This window comes from Phoenix dactylifera, chromosome 5, assembly GCF_051530095.1.
Source record: "Phoenix dactylifera cultivar Ajwa chromosome 5, Ajwa_hap1_PhDact_Kaust_v1.1, whole genome shotgun sequence".
Taxonomy (NCBI): domain Eukaryota; kingdom Viridiplantae; phylum Streptophyta; class Magnoliopsida; order Arecales; family Arecaceae; genus Phoenix; species Phoenix dactylifera.
In genome coordinates, this window is record NC_143194.1 from 37,782,501 (window position 1) to 37,798,454 (window position 15,954).

General features: G+C 39.2%; 1 protein-coding gene and 1 long non-coding RNA gene across 3 annotated transcripts in view; one reads left to right on the plus strand and one right to left on the minus strand.

Annotated features, from left to right (window-relative positions):
• The window catches only part of LOC103709798 (receptor kinase-like protein Xa21), a 5,106-nt gene extending 497 nt beyond the window's left edge, over nucleotides 1–4,609 (minus strand). The window contains exons 1-2 of the mRNA XM_008795294.6: nucleotides 1,387–4,609; nucleotides 1–172 (exon numbers count right to left, since the gene is read on the minus strand). The exon at nucleotides 1–172 is cut by the window's left edge and continues 497 nt beyond it. Coding sequence (XP_008793516.4) covers nucleotides 1–172; nucleotides 1,387–4,135 — 2,921 coding nt within the window. The 5' untranslated portion in view covers nucleotides 4,136–4,609. The remainder of the gene's footprint in view (nucleotides 173–1,386) is intronic.
• A 1,713-nt stretch (nucleotides 4,610–6,322) lies between these two features.
• On the plus strand, nucleotides 6,323–10,433 carry LOC103709783 (uncharacterized). 2 transcript variants are annotated; one of them, XR_003386217.4, is made up of 3 exons: nucleotides 6,547–8,138; nucleotides 8,246–9,587; nucleotides 10,075–10,433. It is a non-coding gene; the product is annotated as an uncharacterized LOC103709783 (long non-coding RNA). The 2 variants fall into 2 exon arrangements; XR_005513014.3 differs by having other exon boundaries at nucleotides 6,323–9,587.
• The last annotated feature ends 5,521 nt before the right edge of the window (nucleotides 10,434–15,954 follow it).

Sequence of the window (15,954 nt, forward strand, 5' to 3'; positions counted from 1 at the left end):
TCCACGACATCCAACACTCGGTCGGGAAACGCCATCTCTACATATTTATAGAGTTCTAAACCAGCCTTTGAGATGTCATCAGTTGGTCTTCTCCCTGTAAACATCTCCAGCAAGAGGATTCCATAACTGTAGACATCGCCTTTGGTGGAGACTTGACCAGCCAACCCATATTCTGTAATTCATTCATGTGTCAAAAGTTAGGCACCACTTTTGGTACATGGAATCTGCAATCTTATTTTCAGACAATTTTTGATGAAGCACGCCAAAATTATAATTAGTACTTCTATGTCATATGTAATCCAAGCTCTGGTGTTGAAAATTAAATATGTTATTCTTTCTTTTTAAAGAAAATATACTTGCTTTGAGCTGTAAAACTTTACAATACACAAATGATGTGGATATATAAAAATCATCATCATCATCATCCAAGCTTTTCCCCATCCATTGCATGTACTTTGGTGAATTAATGGTTTATGTTCTTGACCGCATTTTCTGATACAATGGAAATCACCATTATGACTCTTTCAGTTCTTTGTTATTTTTCATTTTATGCAAAAACAAAGACTCTCTAGTCACAAAGATAAGATTCACATAAAGGATTTGTTTGGAAGAAACAAGAACAAAATGGAGTAGTGATGTTAATTAAAAATGTGCCATCTTAGAGAGATGGTGATCTAGACTAGAAGTCTAAATAATCAAGGAGTTAAATCATAAGGCTCAATGAAGAAGCTGTCATAAGGCTCAAAACATGATCTAGTAGATAAGTAAGATATCTAAACTGTCACTTTACCCCATTTCTTCCTTTCCGAGCAATATGTACTGCTTCCATTCTTTTATACCATCTCTTAATTTTCACATAGATTCGATTCCTCTGTAATAGTATCTTAAAACAACAGGCTACTTGGTTGGGACAAAAAAAAAAATGCTGGTTTCTGGCTTGGCTAAACCTCTGATTATCTATCATAAGTTAATGGATTATGTCGATGGCAGTGGTCAGCTAAATGAGAGCCACTTGGCTAACATCTATAGGATTGCTTTGAGGGGAAAAAAAAAAATTAAGATCTGCATCAAGGATATGATATTTCTACATCTGCCTTGCACAAAAAAAAGGGAGCTAGAATCCACAATCAACATAAATATCATGCTGTATTTTAAATATATCCTAGAGAATTTAGCGCTATCATTTCAGATAAGCTATCCAAGTCTTCAAAATATCGTCCTTAATTTTTCATGAAAAAGCATCGGTGAACTTCATAATGTACCGAGAGGGATAGAAAAACAAATATTCATTCTCTACATTTCTTGATAATGTCATGCAAAAAATGTGCACAAAAAAAATTAAAAATAACAAAAAGAGATGCTTTAGGCATCACTAGAAATGCTTACCTGGAGCAATGTAACCAATGGTTCCCCTTATTCCGACAGAGCTAGATGGATATTCGTGGGACTTAAAAACTTCATCAGAAAGAATCCTTGCTAATCCAAAGTCACTCAGATGGGCACACATATCATCATCTAGCAGAACATTGCTTGGTTTCAGATCACAATGGACTATTGGCATCTGGCTATGGTGATGAAGATAATCCAATGCAGAGGCAACATCAATAGCTATGTTCAATCTCTGAATAAGGTTCAAGGTCCTCGTTCCAGAATGCAAAGATTCCTCTGGATGCAACCACTTCTCCAAACTTCCATTAGGCATGAATTCAAGCACCAGAGCTTTAAAATCATCGCCATTGACATTGACACCCGAACATGAAGTTAAGATCTTAACAAGATTCCGATGCCGGATGTTTCTTAAGGCTTCACATTCAGCCATGAAACTCTTCGATGCTCCTCGTTGTTGAAGATCTAGAACCTTCACCGCGACAATTTGTTCATTGGAGTCCAAAACTCCCTTGTACACAGAACCAAAACTTCCAGCTCCAATTAAATTAGATGATGAGAATCCATTAGTTGCTCTAAACAGGTCAAAATAAGAGACCCTCAAGAATTGATCCTTAATCGAAGGTGGAGATGAAGTTCTTCTGCAATTCTTCACCCAACGACGAGACATGCACACAGAAAGCAATAAGACTAGACAGAGGACTGCACTGATTACAGGGATGATTGCTTTGAGTGCAACAGACATATGCTTTTTCCTGGAAGATTTGGTATTGCATGAAGGCAAATTTAATTCTACAATACCTCCGCAAAGGCCGTCGTTGCCGAGCACGGAAACAGCACTTGCATTTTTAAAGACACCTTCTTTTGGTACTTCGCCAGTGAGATCATTGAAGGACAAATCTAGATGAAGCAGAGTGCTTAACCTCCCTAAGAATTCTGGAACCGGTCCTGATAGATTGTTGTGGGAAAGGTCTAGCTCTTGAAGGCCTTTCAAATTGCTCAAAGCCTGAGGAATGTTTCCTTGAAAGAGGTTCCCTTCCATATAGAGGTACTCCAAGCTTTGACAATCACCAAGAGTGCTTGGAATCTCACCAGACAATCTGTTCTCCGAAATATCGAGCTGACCAAGATTCTTCAAGTTGCCAACTTCTGTGGGTAAGGATCCAACAAGGGCATTACCTGATAAATTAAGAAATATGGATAGAGAACTAAGGCCAACGAGCTCTCTGGGGATGGCACCACTTAACTTATTGTAAGCAAGGTCAAGCTCTTGCAAGCTCTTGCAGTTTCCGAATTCGGCAGGTATAGTTCCACTCAGGCCGCTCTCTTCCAAGTACAGCCAAAGCAATTGTGTGAGGTTGCCAATGGAAGATGGAATTTGTCCAATAAAATTGTTTCTTGGTAGAACCAGAAGACGTAGCTTCCGAAGCTTCCCTATGCTAGAAGGAATTATGCCAGTCAAGCGGTTGTCATTCACCAAGAACACGGTTAGATTGACGAGGTTTCCAATTCCTTCAGGTATGCTTCCTGATATTTGGTTCTGCCCCATTGACAGCAAATCTAGCTTTCTGGAGAGATTGGCAATGGAGCTGGGCAATTCACCACCAAGCCTGTTGTTTGCAAGCCCTAGTGTCCCTAAAAGGCTGCAGTTTGTCAAAGAGGTGAGGAAGGTCCAATCCTTGGCATCTCTAGCTTCAAGCTGATTCGTATTAAGATTAATCCAGTAGAGGTTCTTTAGATTTCCCAGATTAGAGGGCACTGTTCCACTGAATTTGTTGTCTTTGAGATCAACTTCTACCAATCTAGAGGCATTGGGGAGTGAATTTGGAATGGGACCACTAAACTGGTTATCGTCCAAAATAAGCATTTGGAGGTTCGGAAGGTTATCAAACATATTGGATGGTAGATTTCCAACAAGACGATTCTCGCCTGCATCAAATATCTGAATGGAAGAGAGATTGTAAAGAGAGGATGGAATCTCACTTGAAAGCTTGTTTCGGGCCACATGAAAGACTTGCAGGCTCGCGAGCTTTCCTAGGCCGTCTGGAATGCTTCCCTCCAAATCATTTTCATAAAGAAGAAGGCCGATAAGAGAAGAGATGTTCCCCAGTGAGGACGGAATGCCACCAGTTAGAGGGTTGCCGCCAAGATCAAGTACCGTGAGCTTTGAAAGGGAGCCAAACTCCGCAGGAATTGATCCTCCGAGCATGTTGTTACTTATGTTGATGCTGAGGAGGTCAGTGCAACTACTGAGATTGGTGGGAATCTCCCCTTCAAGAGAATTGAATCCGAGGTTGAGAGACCGAAGCCGGAACAAGCGGCCTAGTTCTTCTGGGATGGGCCCTTGGAGTTGATTCATGGAGAGGTGGAGCCTTCTGAGGAAAGTGAGATTTCCTAGGTGCGGCGACATGGATCCAGTAAGGTTGAGATTGTCAAGCTCTAATGCTATGACCCTCTCTGGGTGCCGGCGGCCGCCACATGCGACGCCTTCCCACTGACAGTGATGGAGAGTGGTGTTGCTCCAGGATGCTAATGCTCCAGAGCGATCGGCTATGAGAGTTTTGAAGGATAGAAGGGCGAGGCGATCATCAGTTGCACCGTTTAGTTTTGAAGTGGTAGAAGCTGCTGAGGTTTGGAATGCCAAGCAGCTCAAACCAAGGATTAGAATGATGGCACTGGTGAAGTATGACCTCCAGAATTTTCCTACAGAGAACTCCCGTGGATGGCAGTACAGCAGAGGCAGAGCCATGAGGAATCTGGCAAGAGCTTGCAAATACCAAACTGCGAAACAGAACCTGGTCACTGAAATAGCAAGATCAGCTGATCAAATGGGGGATATACTATACTTAGATTGAGATTTAACAGTCTTGTGGCAATGGAATTGAGCTCATTACTCACCAGTGGACAGGAGAGGTGTCTTCCCTTGGACGCCGGATATCAGAAAGAGCAATAAATAGAGATAAACAAGTGGTTAGACTTCGCGATGTTCGTTTAGAAAGTCACTACTACTTTAAATTGGTTAGACTTTAGAGCGAGTGTTCAACATCATCTCGAAGAATTCAGCGGCGTGGTTGGACTTTAAGCCAAGAGAGCTGGCCATGTTGTTCTGCACCTTAAACTTTCTCGCACCAAGCCTTTGGCCAGCCAGCAGCAAGCGTGGAATCGATATGTTGATGGACGGTTACGCTGCTTTGGATGTTCTGTCATTCGCGGAAGTCGCTTGCGGCATCACATCCCCGGCTTTGTCACATTTTGCGATGACTAGGATTTAGCCCAAAGTTGTAAAGGTAATTGTTTCGGACCAAATTAAAAAAAAAGAAAAAAAATATTGAAAACAATAATGAAAATTTATGAGTTATCATATGCTATATCATTCTTGAATAGATGAATTTTTTATTAATATTTAATGTACATATTATACTGTTTATTCGAATATTATTGATAGTCGTTTTGTGATTTTATGATGTGTGCAATATTTTTTTTTTGCAGTTTTTAAACCTATCTTATTATTGTATTGATGTAGATGTGTGGAGATTCTTATTGGACTGTAAAGTTCATCCTCTTCTTCTTCTTTTTTTCAGAGCCGCAAGATGCATAGACTTGGATAGGTTGGGCGCAGAGTTCGAGTATCAGAGTCATCAGTTAGTTAGATAGTTTATTTTGATACTGACGAACATTGAAAGTTCTTGTAATTAAACCAATTTAATTATCCAAACATATTGGATTTGTCTATTTAAATTAATTAAATTAATTAAATTAATTGTGGAATTATCAGATTTTTGTTCATCTTAGGTCTTGCATGAACTTTAAGGCACTGCTCTAGGGCTCATATGGCCGTATCGCGTGCCGGACCCGAATGCTGGGTTTGGGATGGGACAAGGGCGTGACGCTTCCTACAAGATTTAGGCTGATCCACTCCAAAGCTATTTTTATATAATTATGGATATAGACTTAGTCGAATCTGTAATTCTATAAGTATGCTAGTTGTACTGGTTTAACCCATGAATTTAATAAATTTTTTTAGCCCAATCATCTAAATAGGCCCTCAAATGGGTTGGGAACGACTGTCTCCGAGAAACTTCAAGGAAAGCCCTTTCCTGCTGAAAAATAGGCTTAGGAGGCACAAGGCAACGACTATCTCTAAAAAGGCAACTCCAGAGAGAGATGGAAGAAGTAGCCTTCGTTGAATTAGTCATGAAAGAATGACTTTATCAGCATTTTTAAATCCAATATCCAATCATAAGTATTATAAATTTAATTACAAACACAACTCAAATAGATTTATGCCACAGTATTTTCTAATCCACATAGTCATACCATGAATCAGGTCGGCTTTGATGTCATATGTAACAATCAAGGACTTTACCCACACATGCTGAGGGGTTGATCATCTAGCACAGCATTAACTAGCGGTTCCATCCTGATATGCTTGAAATTTTGGTTTGAGATCCGCAAGGTATAAGGTGCGGATCAAAATCAAATCAAATCAAATCAGGTGCATTCCAAGGAAACTCAAATAGTTCAGTGGGCCCCGAACATCTCTTAATTTCAAGGTAAGAGAAAAATTCAACCGGACTGCATATAAAAACAAAGTGGGCACCGAACATCTCTCAATGTAGCAGCAGCCACTAAGAAGTACGCCTACGGTTTTACTCTGAAGCTATGAGATCGGGGACGATAGTAACTAATGAGCTTGCGCGAACGACTGGGAGGCACCATGGGTAACGTTGGTGCCTAGGGATGCTATCCAACTTGCTAAGGCCTTTTTTTTTTTCTTTTTCTATGAGATTCGGGCCCTTTTTTTTTATTATTTCTTCTTCTCCTCTTTCTCCTCCTCCTCCTCCTCCTCCTCCTCCTCCTTCTTCTTCTTCTTCTTCTTCTTCTTCTTCTTCTTCTTCTTTTTTTTTTTAGTATAATGACGGCTCACAATTGATAGGTGAGAATACGGCCAACAAAATTAGAAAATAAAAAATCAGATAAGAGTTCTGACACTGCACCATGATCCATTCATATGAAACTTTCAGAATGATGAGCCGCAAAAGAAACAATCCAGTCGACGGTACTATTTGCTTTTCTATATATGTGCGTGGCCTAATGAGAGCCTAACCTCCGAATGTCGTGAGCTGGTCTATTTCTAAACTATTCTTAATTATTTATGTATATAAACTTAACTCAGCCTATAATTCCATAAATTTGTTGTTTGCAATGACTCGATCCACAAATACAATAAGATTTTTAGCCCAACCATCCTGGTGGGCCCTCAGCCAGGTTGTGAACAACTGCCTATAAGAAACTTCAAGGAAAGCGCTATCCTACTGAAAAATAGAATTAAGGACGCAGGAGGCAATGACTATCTCGTCCGAATTTTCCATATCGTGCGGGTGTTGGCGTCTTACCAACTTGCTTCCAAGCTTGCTCAAACACGAGCAGTAATGCCGGTACGAACTAGCTCCACATGTGGTGCGAAGGCGGGAGACAATTGCATTTGTTCCGGGAAAACCTAAACTACCTCCTATCATCTTCCGATTCTTGGATTGTGATCTCTGTCAGGTTAAATCCACATTGTAGCAGCTTTAATTTCTTGGATGGTATGATGCATTTGTTCCTCTTTTCATCTCTCTTTTTCTTCTTCCTCCCTTTCTTGGTTTGATCCTGGAGTGTTACCGTAAACATCATCGAAGCGATAAATCCAATTTAAGTATTTCTTTTTTTTAAAAAAAAATCAGGACTTTTCTGTAAAAATTCCCTTCCAACACTTGAAAATTGCGGAGTTCTTGCCCCCAAGTGCTCCCCTTGCCACTTGAACAAGGGGATGGGCGTTCGGTTCCGCGTGGAGTTGCCCCTGGAGGGGTGGGGTGGGTATAGGGTAGAAACGTGGGGATTAGCCCCTTCTAATCTCAAAAACAGAAAAAAAAAAAAGTAAAAAAAAGGAGTTATTGATGGTCTCATCTGAACTAATTCTTTAATTTAGTTTGTATTTAGCATCTTATGAAACTGAACAGGAGGAAAGTGGTGGATGGGACTCGATACATTGGTTACAAACTCTATTTTTTTTTTCTCTACTACTAACTGTAAGATTTTGGTAATCTCAACATTCAGGGCCAATTTGCGGTGCACACGTTTTGTGACCAAGGCACAGTTCTGAGCTATATTTTGGATGAAGTTATAAACTTGAACAGCTTTAGCAGTTCTCAAATTTCCTCCTTGTTATTTTTACTTTAAGCATTGAATGAAAGCATTGTCCCTTCAGATGAATGATGGGAAGGCACTTTAACCTCATCAAGTGTAGAGTTGTTTGCTTTGTTCATTCACAAAAGTCTGTTCATTACCTCATCAATTGTAGATTTGGCAGTTTGCTGTGCATCAGTTACACATTCTCATTCCTCATCCATAGAAATTAACCTAGTAATGCTGTATGATCTTCTTTGTAAGGTATCCATCTTTGGCTCTTTGGTCTGTTTTTAACTTTTCTTTTATCAATCCTTCGTTGATTTTAAAGCAGACAATTGTGGTGTCATTCAGGTGAGAAGCACGGTTGAAGCTGGTGGCATTGGCAAAATAACCTAAGTAATTGGTGATTAATGATGTAGGCATGCTTCAAGAAACTGGTACAGGAATTAGCATCAGTTATCTTGAAGGTGTGCAGGATACTGACATATTCGTTGCTCGTCTGCATATCACTGGACCATGAAAAGTTGCTGAAAGATATGAGAATACAGTATCCATTTAAAAAAGTTCTATCTTAGAAACCTGTAAGTAAGCATCATAACGTTCATTATTTTTCCATAATTTATTAATTTCTTTCTCTATTATTGTTTTGTTTCTGTACACCATTCCCCTTCTGTTGAATTTCCTGTAGTTGCACGCTTCATGCCAAGTGAGATTGTGATACCTTAGGTTTGGTGCAAATGCGTACTACTTTTTCGTGCTCACTGTTGCTACAGGAGTCTTGCCAGTGTTTCAACTTGTGCTTCTTAAATTTCAAAATGTAAGCTGTCTTGAGGGTAGGTTTTGACTTGTTCCTTGTGCTGCTTCGCAAAAGAAGATCACGTTGTAGGTTACTCTTTTTCTCTCTTTTTTTTTATTCAAGGGTATTGCAATTTTTCCCCTGCAAAGGATAAGCATTTGATGACTGGTAAATGTTGTTATACAAGTATTCTTCACATCATTTCTGGTGTTTGCTTTTGGGGATCTTTGATTGGGATGTCTGGACCCAATTCTTTCTTAAGGTATATCTCGACAATTTGTTTACAACAATTATTTTTGCTTTTCTAATTTCATTGTAAACTGAGATGGTAAACTTTCACAGCAGCGATTTTATCCTTCTGCTAATCAACTCTTAGTGATTGTCAGTGGATTGCATCATTTAAAACCCTATACAGCTTTTTTTTTAATGAAATTGGAATATTATCAACAACTTTGCAAGTTATTGCTAGTTGTGTTGGAAATTACATGCAGTAGATTCCTAATGTTTTCATAGATCCACGGAAGATGTGACTTTATGCTGCAGTTGGCCCTTGGAATATTGATGCTTTCTAGATTAAGTACAACCATGTAGCAATAGCTTAATGAGGTTATTTGATTCCATTTTTCAGTACAAAAGTGATCATTTCACCTGACATTCTGCATCATATTTTTGGCTGATTGCTCGCTCCATTTGATTGTTTTCCATTGATAGGAAAGCTTTTTGGATGAATGCCTATAGTTTTTTTATAGTTGGTGAAGAGAAGAGATGAAATAAAATGGATTTATGAGGTGAAACTTAGAAAAAATAGGATAACAGTATGATTCCTTTTTTTCCCTAATGGAACAGAATTTGTTCTGTTTGAACCTTTTCATGATTTGCATTCATTTAGCAAACTGGGTGACTGCTGGAAAGACTCTGCTTTCTCACTGAGATTGATCCAAGTATCGGAATGTATTTGTTCAACTAGATGCAGGCAGTCCTGTAAAATTGGATACTGATACGAATTACATGTTCTGCTCTAGGAAAGGTTCTTTTTTTGAAACTTACATCCCCCCCTTCAATGTGTTCTGTTTCTTTCAATAGGTCCGAATAAACTCTTTTAAATTTAATATTGATGCTTTGCAATATGTTTTGATGAGTTTTAGAGATGGTTGATTGGTGGAGGACTGCAACACACACATGGAGGGAGATCAAGGGAAGCAGCTCTGAAGAGATAGCGGGAGGAAGAGAATAGGTAAGAGTGGAAAGCATCATAGCTTATCTGCAATGATTAAGCTGGTAACTGTGGCATGTTATAAATGTATAATGGCCACAGCTTTTTTTTTTCTTCTTCTAAAGAATATAGTATTAACAGTTGAAAGGATATTTATTAAATCTGTTCCAGTATGAACTAGATAACCTAATAAGTCATATAGAATCCAATAAGTATATCACCGAAATTGTGCATTATCTATTATTATTTATTCTTCGTGAGGAAAAGGTTATATTAGAGGAAAAGAAATCATTACTTGGCCATAGAAATAAAAGGACACTAGAATGCCAAACATTATTTAAAAGCTAAACCCTTGAATGAGGGTTTTCTGGTACGACCATATACAATATCATGAACATAGCATGGAACATAGGGTTTAATTACTTGATACTATGGAAGGCCATCCTTCTTATTTACTTCCATACTGAAAATATGGTCTTTGAAAAGCCAAAGATCTTCTTGTTTACAGGTATACATAACAACAGCAAGATACATAATCCTTCTTGTTAGGTGTCACAACGCATTCGCCTTCACGGAAGGTTAAGGACATGCAATATTCATTGCAATTTTCGGTGCATGGACCATCACAATATGCATAGCGGGGATTGTCATCCATCGGTGCCAAGGCGATTGCTGAAAGAGAAAAAATATCATACACAATGAAATCTTATTGTACATGTTGCTATATCATGTTCATGCATACTCGGAATCTAGTAGCATTATGTTAAATAATGGCTGGGTAGGTCAAATAACATTCATCGCCTGAATTTTTTGTCATTGTTTAACTTAAGAAATGCAACACTGCTATGAACTAGGGCTTATTCCTATTATGCTACTATGCTTAGCAATCAAAGGTTTTGATGTCTTCTTAAAAACCATAGATGTTGGTGGGTTCAAGTCTTAAGTGGTGCACCCCCGAGTGTTGGGTTTAGCTAATTATAATGCCCATTTTATTGAAATCAAACCTAGCTATTATAATTTTTGATCTATTGATCATCTTCTATTTTCTTTTTCTTTTTTTTGATGAATTGTGAGTTGAGATTGAGCTGACCTCTTGTTCAAGAGGTCAAATATGTTTGATCTATTAATTGAAATGTGCCTATTTTATTTGTCTTTTATATCATGAGTGGGCGCTCATGTATTACAGAACTTTTTGATGCAATACCATAGAATTAACATGCTCATAAAATACAATAGAAGCATACATATATTTCCCCTAGTCATAAAGAACAACAATCAAATGGAGATTTATGCTCTTCCAATGGCATATGCGTTGTTCCTGGTTCATTAAATAGAAAACACTATCAATATTGCAATATGGATAATTCAGAGGAAAGTATAACCCAAAATCACAATGTATTGTGTATCAGATAAAGAGCATCCTTGTAAACAATTTCCAAATTGATGATTATATTGAGCCAAATAGATATAAATGACATTTGCAAGTATATTGTGATGTGTAACATGACTTCTTTTTTTCTTTTCTTGAAGGATACATTTTATTTTAGGAAGATATTGAAGTGCAAGCCAAAACAAATGTAAGAAAATTTTATCAATATATGAATGCTTGAAACAAATACTTTTTAGTTAAGACAATGAATATTTACTGGTCTTACCTGGAGATGCAACCAAGGTTGTGAAAATTATTGTAATTAAAAGTTTTCTCATGGTTGGAGATCCCTCTTCTGCAATTCTTCTTTCTCAATCTTATTGGTTGCTTTTAATTTCTCCCGCTGGATGTAAGATCCATCTTTATAGCATGTCATACAGGTGGTATGACTTATCCTTTTGTTTTTTTTTTTAATAATATTGTTAACTAAGAGTTTGCTTGGTATTGTTTTTATTTTCAATTTTTGTTTGCAAACACGAGAAGAAAAATAAGCTAAATTAAAAAAAAATGCTTGAAGAAATACTTTTATTTTTTCAAATTATTTGTAAAATTGGTTTTAAAATTTTTGAAAATCGCTGCCCAAAAAAAATATTTGTATAATCTTTAGATCTTTGATAGCAAAGTGTTATTGCTTTCAAAAAGATTGAATAATAGCAAAGAATAGCAGAAATTTGATGCAAATAATATCTTCAACATTACCAAACAGGTCCTTACATTACTTGCACTTGCAGTTATTTATTTTAGTACTTTTTTACAAGAAAGTTCATGGGAGACCTAATTTCAAAATTAATATGTGGGCTAAGATTGGAAGATGATGATTACTTAAATATTAATTCTTGGTCCCACTATCATATAGAATGATTAATTTTTATTTTTAGATATTGGAGATTACAGCTTCCCTCTCCTTCTAGATGCAATGAAGTAATTTTCAGTTGATGAGGATCATGCAATTGCTACCATGCGGAAAAGGTGGAACCGCTTCTCATGCCCCTTTGTCCCCTTGGAAACTTCCCATAAAATAGGAATCCTGCTTCCATGCCTAGGATAGTGTGAATAGTTAGAAAATTCGTACACGATTTCTGTGCACTGATTTGCTACCTTTATTCATTCTATTATTTACGTTGAAGTGAAAATAAGCTAAACCTTTGGCCCAGCAAATTAGACTGAAGAACTAACTATATATGGATTTCTTGACCGCTTTAGTACAAAACTATATATATATTTTGCAACATATCTCAAAGAAATGGCCATCGTCTACAAGTTTATACGTGAGCCAACCTACTTGGATCGATGCTCCCTTCATGTAGGTATCATATTGGATGAGTCCAAGCATGACAATTGTGCCCTACTTGGAGTTCAATTGTTCAAGGAGCATTTTCTTCAGTCTGTTAATTAGTATTGATTCAGTATGCAATTCAAAGGGGTGACAAATTTATCTTTATTGCATGCTTAAGTAGACGGGCTCTATGAATCATGTTTAATTTATGTCCAACGTAAAGGGCTGCATGGTGCACCCTCCGCACACACAATAAACCCTTAACGGTACTAGTACTTGTGCCACAATAATAAGCAGCGTATAAATTTCGGTGGTGGCTTTTTTTATTTTATAAGGTGGCACAATTACAGGGCCTGAAATAAATATAACTAACATCATCTGCCAGCAACATATCATGCAACAATGTAGGTACTACTTGAGAGGCCACCTCAATTTGTAAAGTGCTAATCATCCTCCATAAGTCCTTCAGAGTTGGGTGTTGAGTCCTCTGCATGGGTCTGATAGGAGCCCACCCAACCATTGCAATGTTTGACTCTCTTCAAACATAGGTAACCTTAAATGATTGCAAACTGCTAATCATCCTCCTCTAAGTCCTCCAGAGGAGTGCAGGTCCTCTACATCCTCGTGGGTTTTGTGCACAAATCAAGCAACCACAATTAGTGGTAAAAGAAGTGGTCAGGAGAGAGATGAAAGGAGGGGGAAGTAGAGGTTTCAAGTGCAGTGGCTTTTTTTTTTGGTACATCGACTGCATACACTAGTCTCGCGTGAGCATTGCCATCTAAGTCAAGGAACACGATACTCTATAGAGGTGGAGGAACAGATACAAAACAGTTCTAGAGAATCTCTCCAAAGTGGTAAGCAATAAAGGAGGCGATTCAATTAGTAGGTATATTCGTCTTCCGGAACATATGCACGACTTGGAAGGCATCATGCTCTCTCAGCAGCCTCCGGATCTCATCTAAAAGCGGGTGATCGGATACTTCTGGCCCCTCCTATACAATCTGCTTAATCACCTCTGCTGAGTCCCTCTCCAGGATGATGCTCTCAGCCTCCAACACTCGCCTCGTATAGAAGATACCCTCCGATGTGGCCTGGAGTTCCGTATCAGAAACTGATGTTTCGAAGGTACGCTGCCCTCCTGCAGCAATCAGCCTAGACTCGTAGTCCCTAATCACAAATGAAACTCCAGTGCTACCTTCACCATCTGGCAGACTACCATTAAAGTTCACCTTTAGGTGGCCAGAGGGTGGGGGCTTTTCCGGATGTAAGGACATACCTAGATGTTATAGAAGTAGAGGGAAAGATCCAAATGTCCCTAGCCAACTCAGATAAAACATCTATAGTAGCCTCAGTGACTTCGGTGGCCTGACGGATAGTTCTATCTACCACAACCCTCAGGGCAACCCTCCTATCCTTGAAGACCCTATCGTTCCTATCCAGGTAGATGTGATAAGCTAGATAGGCAACAATAACACTCCAATTGGCAAAATTTGGAGCCCGCATAGCAGACCTCATGTGCCGAAGTAAATTTTCTGTAGACTCAATAAACCTCGATAGGGGAAAGGAAGCCCTCCTCCAAATCTGGACGACCCGTGGGCATAGTAACAGGACGTGGCTGACCGTCTCCTCCACCTTTGAATAGTCCACGCATGACGGAGAGATCCCAACCCCCCTCCTCGCCAACACACTCCTACTTGGTAGGCATTCTCAGACCACCTTCTAGATGAACAGAGCAACTCGAGGGTGGACCTGCATCCTCCAAATCCAACCACCATCAAGTTGCCTAGAGCCCTCACCACCCATCACCTTCTGCATATCAGCTGAGCGAACCTTGGCCCTCCCGATGGCCGCCCAAACCAACCTATTCGCTGTGGCCTCATGAGGTAGCGGGATAGCAAGGATTCTCTCAGCCAGCTGAGTTTCGAAGGCCTCTTTGATCAGCACCTCGTCCCACCTGCCCTCGCCGGAGATAACGAAATCACTGATTGAGAGCCCCGCCAGCCTTGCCGAGTCAACCATCATCGGTAGCTAGCTCAACAGGTACTCAACTATCCAACTATCCTCTAACACATCAACAGACTGACCATCACCAACAGCCCACTTGGCTTTAAATGGTAGTAGAAGACTTTAATGTTCTCTATGTCTTCTTTCCACTCCTTTGTCTCAACTCTCTTACCCTCCAACTAGGTGTCGACCACCACGTTGAGATAAATAAAGAGAAAGGAGGAAGAAGATGGAAGATAGATTAAGCGACGAGTTACTTTGGGGTTAAGAGGTTTGGGCTCGGACCCTCTCCATTACAAACCACATAATGGAATATTCGCTACAACTCTTAGATAGCTGCCATCTCACCACAAGTTAATCCAAGGACCAAAGGGATGCGCAACTGAAGAAATCATTTTTTTTTTTTTTTTTACAGATTTAGAGAACTAGCCTACCGGAGTTTTCAATATAGGAGAGGGACTAGCAAAATTTTGGTACAAGTTATTTTAGAATAGAGTTTATTTAAATTGATATACTACCCTAGAATATTGTTAGAATCGTGAGACATTTAAATGTTGTGCTATTTATTGAAGTAAAGTTTATATATGATTATTTAAATTGTTCCGTTGCATATTTATAAGATTATGTTGAAAAGCCCTGCATGCTTGTAAGGAGGGTTCTCTACGAGTATACGACGGTTGTCACAACCCTCGGTTCGTAAACTCGGGTTGGGGCGTGACTGAATTAGTTCCAAATTATGCTCTTCCATCAGCTTACCCCTTCTTCCTCTTTTCCTCTCTTCCTATCTGGCTGATCTCCACCCATAGAAAGGAGACCTATTTCTCCTTATTTCTCATCCAAAAAATAATAAAAGAAAAGTTGATCCTTGCTATTCACCAGTCGGATTGTTATTTTATTTTTGTAAAGTTGCTGCCATTGTCTCCTTGCTTTCATTTTGCGCTCCTGTTTAAAACATCTAAAGGAAAGGCTCACATCTTCTTGCTATGGAATAAGCAAATGAAATACTTTTGTTTAATGAGAAGGGGATCTTGGAAATCGGCAGAAAAGTGCTAATCTATACTTTAACATAGCGGAGGAACTAAATCTTTAGCTCAATATTCCTAAACGACCAAGACGTATGTACGTTCTATCCTATATTTTTCTAATTGGAATGATAAAAGGATTAAGTTACATTGTCCTTTATTTGATCAAGCAACAGTTATGGCTTGTTGTAAAAGAGGCTATATTGACCTCTATACTGGATATTCAAATCCACTAAAAATGAGGCTATATTGTCCTTTATTTTTCTAATCCACTAAATATGACCTAATCGATGATTCTCATGGTGTGCACCCTAATGGCTAATGGCAAGAGATGGCACCAATGTCCCCATAGAGCCGATCATGGACCGGATCTGAAGCCTGACTGAAGATAAATAGCGTTTAATGCCCATGGTCCGGCCCGTGATGAGCTCTAGTCATCAAGATCACGTGGTTGTACAAGTCAATAACGACACCTTTGGTGACTGTCGAGCTTCTGTCTTCCCCGCCTAGCTCCGGTGGCAGCCTCGTCCATCGTTAGCCTGGTGACTTCAACAAGCTCATCAATGCTGGTGACCTCGATGAGGTCTTCCTCGTTGATGACAACGCTACAACCGCCATGACTGGCGTGAAAGACTTCGGGTGGGGTTCTCAGGTTCA